Here is a 6,557-nt window from a genome sequence, read left to right on the forward strand (position 1 = left end):
AACAACCATACGATCTACTTCTGAAACACTTCATTGCATATTTATTACATTACAGCAGGGGTCCCCAATCCCAGTCCGCGAGGGCCGGTGTCCCTGCAGGTTTTAGATCTCACCCTGGGCCAACACACCTAAATCACATGATTAGTTCATTACCAGTCCTCTGGAGAACTTCAAGACATGTTGAGAAGGTAATTTGTCCATTTAAATCAGCTGTGATGGATCAAGGACACATCTAAAACCTGCAGGGACACCGGCCCTCGTGTACTGGGATTGGGGACCCCTGCATTACAGTGTGAAAAAATGTGGTGCAGTTCCTCCCTTGTCCACCAGAGGGTGCTGCAAGAACCTTACTCCAATCCTGTGATTGAACTTCAACTTGTGATCCACTGAGGATTTCCACAAGATTTGAAAATGAAATCCAAAAAAAGAAATATAAGATCCAGACATATGCACAAATGACTGCAGATTTATGCTTCAGTGCACTTTAAAGTATTTATCAATGGGAATATCACAGTTTGAAATTGCACACACATACAGAAGGGCCAAACATTAAGCTCAAGAACCTTTGCAACTTTATCAGTAGCACCTAAAGTGCACTGGAAACCCTGCGTCAGGCTAGGGAAGAAGCCTGAAGCTTATCAGTACTTATATTCTGGTAGTGTCACTGGCCAATCAGAGGCTCTCAGAGTTACACTCACAGGTGCAGCCTTTGAATAATCAACTCATCTTGAAATCACTTGCAGCTGATGCTAAAAGTGAACTTTTAATTTCAGGGGTCAAACGCAACTGAGCTCACACAGACTACTGCTGCTGTGGTTTGGATATCCCAAACACGTGATTCACTTGAGCTTGTGTTGGTTAGAAGTGTAGTTTGCTAGCTCTCAGGCTGGCTTTAGACCCTGCCAACATCAGAGGGTATGGCATTTAAGTTTAGGTAAGCTGCCTTAGTGGGAAATCATCAAGTTTATTTATGAAGTTAATTTCCAGTTAGGTTTTCTGTCACATGTCCCTTTGTGTTGCAGTGTGGCCTTTCTCCTCTCCGTGTGCTCAGCTGCAATTTGTGATCTCATCACGGATGGTAACATGCATGTGATTAGGGAGTGTGATTTTAAAAATGCTGGTAATCTGTACTTAAAACTTGCTTTGTTCATGCAGGAGTTCATATGGAGTGTCGTGAGCGTTATTTTATGATAGCTGTTGATCTCTCCTTCACTGGAAAGGAACTTCGCTTTGAGGCTGTGGGTAAGTTCCCCTTAAAAGCTTCCCTTCTGCATTGGAGCATTTTTTTTTTTTTTTTTTTTTTAATAAAAAGCTTCTTTCGTCTGATAATTCTGGCCACTACGGAGCTGCATGACTGAGGTTCTTCTTTTTGTAAAGATCGGACAGGAGTGTATGCCATCACTGAACAGTATGCTGCAAAGTGTGGCTATACCGTGAGTGCTCTCCCTCTCCTGGGCCACGTGGAGCTCAGAGCTTCTTATTTCAGCTGCCACACTGACAACAAAGTATGTGCAAGCAGTCAAATAAGCAGAAATGTGCTGCTGCGTAAAGAGAAGGCTTTGATAAATTTTCTCTTCTGTGTATTTCAGGATGATATGTTCTCCTTTAATTTTAACTTGATCGCTACACATAAGGGAAAGAAGGCCAGCTATGCACTGAACAAGACCTGCACTTTATCTCTCCAATGGTCTCACAGAGAGGTTACCTGTGAGATGAACTACATGGAGGTAAATTTGGATTTATTTATTTTTTTTAAATGTAGTCAGTAATTTTTTGAGGCTTTTTTTTAAAATAGAGGACAAAATGAATACTGAACTGATAAATATACATGAATCTATATTTGCATATCCCTAAAAAAAACATGTGTTCTTATAATTAATCAATTAAAAATACACAGCAGCAGGTTTGCATTTTCCCCCCCTCTGAGAATGAGTTGCAGTCACTAAAGACATACACATGAAGGACAATGCCACCCACACCGTAATAAAATGTCACAATCTTCCTCACCTTCTGAACTGAAGTCAGAACTTTTAAAATAAGGTGCTTCACTGACTCACTGACTTGTATCAGGCTAGTTTAGTTTTGCAGTCTGTGTGAGTAAAGGTGGCTGCTTCTCACTTGGCATTGATAGCTGAGGTATGCAGTGGACTGATGGCATTCCACAGAAAGTGCCAAACTGGATGTGTGGATCTGCATCCCAGCTGGCAGTGGCCTTTATGGATTACATGTAATGTTTTTGATCTCTTGGCTGACTAAAACATGTCTGTTCTATAGCAGCCACCGTAGCTAGGATTATACACTTGAATAGGAAGAGGGTAAGAAAACAGAATGTGGTTGACTGCAGTCTGCACTCACTCATAATCTAGTGGTGAAAATCTTACACCCTGTAATTTGGTGAATTCTGTGCAGGTGTCTGTGAGGAGTGATGTTACCTGTCCGATTGTCCCAATCAGACACAACAAGAATGCAGTCAGAGCTGTAAGTCTTACACTCGTGTAAATCTCTCACTCAGGAAGCAAACTGTCTTAAGACTTGTACATTTCCTCCAGGTACGCAGCACCACTTCTTCAGACTGGCAGGTGACTTTTCAAAGACCGGAGGAGCAGATGCCGTCCATGAATGTGTCACAAGCACGGAAGCGGGGCTATACGTTTGACTCGAGGGATGGAAGACTTCTGTTTCGAACGCCCTATGGACAACCCGACTCACTGAGCACTGAGGTAAACCACAGATTCAGAATCTGCATTTGAACCATTGACGCAAAGCAAGGCTTACATGCGTTTCTCTGCAGGTGGAGGATGTTCCAGTGGAGGCAGTGTATGCAACTGTGTTCTCCAGACAAAACTGGGTTGTCCTTATGGTCGACCTCTTGGCTGCTTGCTCCATGTGTCAGTATCTGCCTTTATGTCATTTTAGTGACTTTCTGCTTAGGATCAGGTGGACTTGCAATGTTGTTCCTCTTAACAGATGAAGGTTACTTTGATGACGGGGGCTATATGATGTGGAAGACTCCAGAGGCGCTGTACCCGAGTGTCGGTGGCACACAGATCAGGATTGGACTGAACGGGGATGCCATGGAGCAGCTAATTGCAGAGAAGAGGGGTTACATTGTTGAGAAGCACAAAGGCACAGTCCATATCGGCATCCCTTATAATGCTGAAGGAGGACACAGGAAGGTCAGAGGATGGATATTTAATCTGAGGATCATACAAATTTTGCAGTGCATGTTAAGTGTGGCTTTTGGATTGCTCTGAGGCTGCTTGTTAAAATGTTCAATTGATGCACAGGGATGGCTCGTTTAAGCATTTAATAACTTGAATAATTCTCCAAACTAGGGGAAAACTGGAGAGCTCGGCACAACCCCATTTGTTGTAATGTAACTGTGTGCATTCTGTAATCTTGCCTTTTGAAAGACTGGAAGTAGGCCAGCGATGACTCCCGCTTTAGAAAGCAGATTGCAAACAGGCGATATTCCTGAATAATGTTCAGTTTATTAATCACAGATGAGCTGATGAGCGGATTCATTGCAACATTTCGGAGTGACTGCAATCCAAGCCAGAACAGAGATTGTTATCCTATTTTTACTCGAGATGTTGGTCTTTGTGGCCATGTGACTAATTTATCTTGTATTACATCCTCTGTGAAACATATTTCAGTCAGACTAGCAGTTTATCTAATGGTAAAGATTGAAGTCATGCAAACTGCATGTTTGTCTTTCAGAGCTTTGTTATTGGGAGCCTCTATGAGTTTTATGCCTTCGACCTCTCCGTGGAGCAGATCTCAGTAGATCGTGACTATGTCGATACCATGCTCCAGTTTCGCAGGACTCTGGTCACTCCCCTGTTGCCCTGCACGGTTTTCACTCGTAATCAAACAGTCCTTGAAGAACAGATGTTCACCATCTATCTCGGCGATGTTCCTGAAGATGTCATGTTAGTTTCTATCCAGTTGAATGAACGAGACTTTACGTTGCCATTTACAAATACGAGCACCTACAAAGTCACTGAAGTTCTTCACCCCAACGGCACCCATGGCTACACACTGAAGGTGCTGTTCCATGACCCTGTTGTCAAACAGAAGGTAACCCTGCCACCACCACGCCCTTGTGAAAACGATGACTCTTTGATTTTGTTTTGATATAAACACTTGTTGCCTATGTTTGAAATAAATATTAATATTCACAACATGATGGCTTAAATCCTGCTCATCTTAGTGAATTTGTTTTCTTTCATAGTTCTTTATAGAAGATGCAGTTCTTCAGTTTATGCTGGATATTAACTACACGCTGGCTGTGCTACCTGGAAACGACTCTTATTACCGCTTGGCGTCCATTGTGGCACTGTTCACAGATGTCTGTAAGTTATTTGATTATTTACTCGATATTGGCAAAAGCTTTAAGAATGGTTAACAAGCTTGTATCCGACAGCACCTCCAGCCTTTGACGCGGTCTGCTCGGAGTCCGGGATACGCTTCAAGCTGAACCGTCAGCCTTTTGACTACTTGTGGGAGTTAACCATCGGGTTAGACGTGCTAACCTCAGACCTGGCAGACCGGCGTGGCTACATCATGAGTAGTGACAGCCAGAGTCTGCAGCTTGATGTGCCACTTGCCACTCATGGGTATAAATACCAGGTAGACGAGGGAAATGCTGTTGGCATGATCAGTTTGTTCTTAATAGGCTTGAATTGTGTTTAAATGTAGAAGTGCTGCATGTGTTTGGCAGGACGTCACTTTGAAGGGATTCTCAGGAACTTTTGAGATCCTTGTGAGAGTTCGTGAAACATCAGAAGTCCAGACATCCACAGTTAAGACCTGCCTGTTCAATCCCAAAGAATTCATCAGTAAGTGCATCCAAGCTTTATTATCGCAGATGGTCTCAGTTACCCATCATGCTAAAATGCATCTGTTTATGCAGTGTGTTCGACTGATGGGATGATGACTGTGGTGGCAAACCTGCCTCCGGTAGTCTCAGGTGGAGGGAGAACATTAAGAATGAGCCTCATGGACAACTCCTGTGGGCCTAAAGATATGAATGGCACCAGGGCCCTCTTTTCTTTTCCAGTCAACAGCTGTGGATTCATATTTGAGGTAAAAGCTGAGTTTACTGATTTGTGGCATCCTCTCCCTGTGCTGCTTTGCCCTCACTTTGTACTTTTTCTTCAGCTTGGAAAGGATTACGTGACTTATCAAAATGAGATCTTCTACAACAAGAATGACCAGAATATGGACTTGGTTTCTAGTGATGCCACTGAGAGGTATGAATCTCAAAACTTTCCTGTTCATTTTTCTTTCCCCCACCTGCATCGATCCATGACATTGAAGGCTGTCCTTGTCTCACAGGGTGATCGTGCAGTGTACATATCCTCTATCTAGTCTCCATCAACTCTTTACAATGTACAGATTTGTGTCTGACACAGTTGGAGTTGGTAAAATCATCCGCACAGTGCAGCCCACAGCAGGTACAGTAACTTATTCACCTGCTGGAAATTATGCTTTTTTCAAAATCTAATTTATTTTTTATCTGTTTCTAGGATTGCAACGTCCCACCAGAAAGCCCACTGCTGCACTTCAAAGCACCCCAAGACACACACAACCTGTTGTGTTTGTACCTGGTGTTCGTCCATCTGCTCGATACTTTCGAGTTTCTAGGGTTCACAATCTTGCAGGTGGCTAACTGATAAATATCACTTTTTGGTGATCCCCTTTCAGGAGCTTAAAGTCACAAAGTTGTATTTTAAATAGGACAAAACTGCATTAAAGCTGACTTTGAAATTATTTGTCTCGTAGAGCTTTACTACTGTGTACTTGGCATCATTTTTGACTGTTTCTGACACAGGATGTAAGAGTGTCGAGATTTCATTGTAAGGAACTCATGGTCATAAAGGGGTAGAAATGACTAATTATGGCTCTCCAACGTTTAATTTTTTTTTTCTTACCCTAAATATTCAGGAAAACTTGAATCTTGGTCTAAATATATTAAAGAGTGAGAAGCTTGGGAAATAGTAGAATGCACAGGTAGTGAACTTACAGACTAGTACACTTCAGCGAGAAGTGTACCTCAGTCAGCCAGTCACATGAAAGCATTTGGACATGTAAACAAGGTCAGCATGATAGTTTAAACTGAGCAACAGAATGAGGACAGGTGATTTAAATTCATTTGAACATGGCATGGTGCTGGTCTGCTTCAGAAACTGCTGATTTATTGGGATTGTATCACACAACTATCCGTAGGGTTTAAGCGACTGGTATTAAAGAGAATTCAGTGAGAAGCAGGGTTCTCTCGCTGAAAGTCTCAGAGGAGAGAGGTCGGACTGCTTCAAGTTGATAAGAAGGCATCAGTAATTCTAGTAACCATCAGTTACAACCAAGGTATGTAGAGGAGTGTCTCTAAATGCACAAGTCCAACCTTGAAGCAGAACTGGTGTCAAGCAAGCCTCCAATTCGAGACTTGCAGTCAAGCCAGCCTCCAGTTTGTTTTACGTTCCCTGTGTATTCAAAGTATTACGGGAATGGATGTGGAAACCGGATTTCAAAATAAAAGCCAACTTCGAGTGAAT

General features: G+C 42.6%; 1 protein-coding gene across 1 annotated transcript; it reads left to right on the forward strand.

The window, feature by feature from the left end:
- Window positions 1-741: 741 nt before the first annotated feature.
- Window positions 742-5,775, forward strand: LOC113018752 (uncharacterized). The gene is made up of 17 exons (XM_026162098.1): window positions 742-934; window positions 1,023-1,078; window positions 1,156-1,242; window positions 1,378-1,505; window positions 1,590-1,727; window positions 2,410-2,478; window positions 2,550-2,720; window positions 2,792-2,888; window positions 2,968-3,176; window positions 3,721-4,080; window positions 4,235-4,355; window positions 4,427-4,632; window positions 4,724-4,841; window positions 4,916-5,088; window positions 5,164-5,255; window positions 5,341-5,459; window positions 5,532-5,775. The coding sequence occupies exons 1-17, from the start codon at window positions 918-920 to the stop codon at window positions 5,672-5,674; spliced, it is 2,304 nt and encodes a 767-aa protein (XP_026017883.1). The 5' UTR covers window positions 742-917; the 3' UTR covers window positions 5,675-5,775.
- The last annotated feature ends 782 nt before the right edge of the window (window positions 5,776-6,557 follow it).

The sequence above is a fragment of the Astatotilapia calliptera genome, chromosome 3 (genome assembly GCF_900246225.1).
Source record: "Astatotilapia calliptera chromosome 3, fAstCal1.2, whole genome shotgun sequence".
Lineage (NCBI taxonomy): Eukaryota > Metazoa > Chordata > Actinopteri > Cichliformes > Cichlidae > Astatotilapia > Astatotilapia calliptera.

What these genes read in the sequence shown, in the direction of transcription:
- LOC113018752 (XM_026162098.1), top strand. An exon ending in GCTGCCACACTGACAACAAA is followed by an intron (nt 1,506 to 1,589) that starts GTATGTGCAAGC and finishes TGTGTATTTCAG; the next exon opens with GATGATATGTTCTCCTTTAA. An exon ending in ACAAGAATGCAGTCAGAGCT is followed by an intron (nt 2,479 to 2,549) that starts GTAAGTCTTACA and finishes CATTTCCTCCAG; the next exon opens with GTACGCAGCACCACTTCTTC.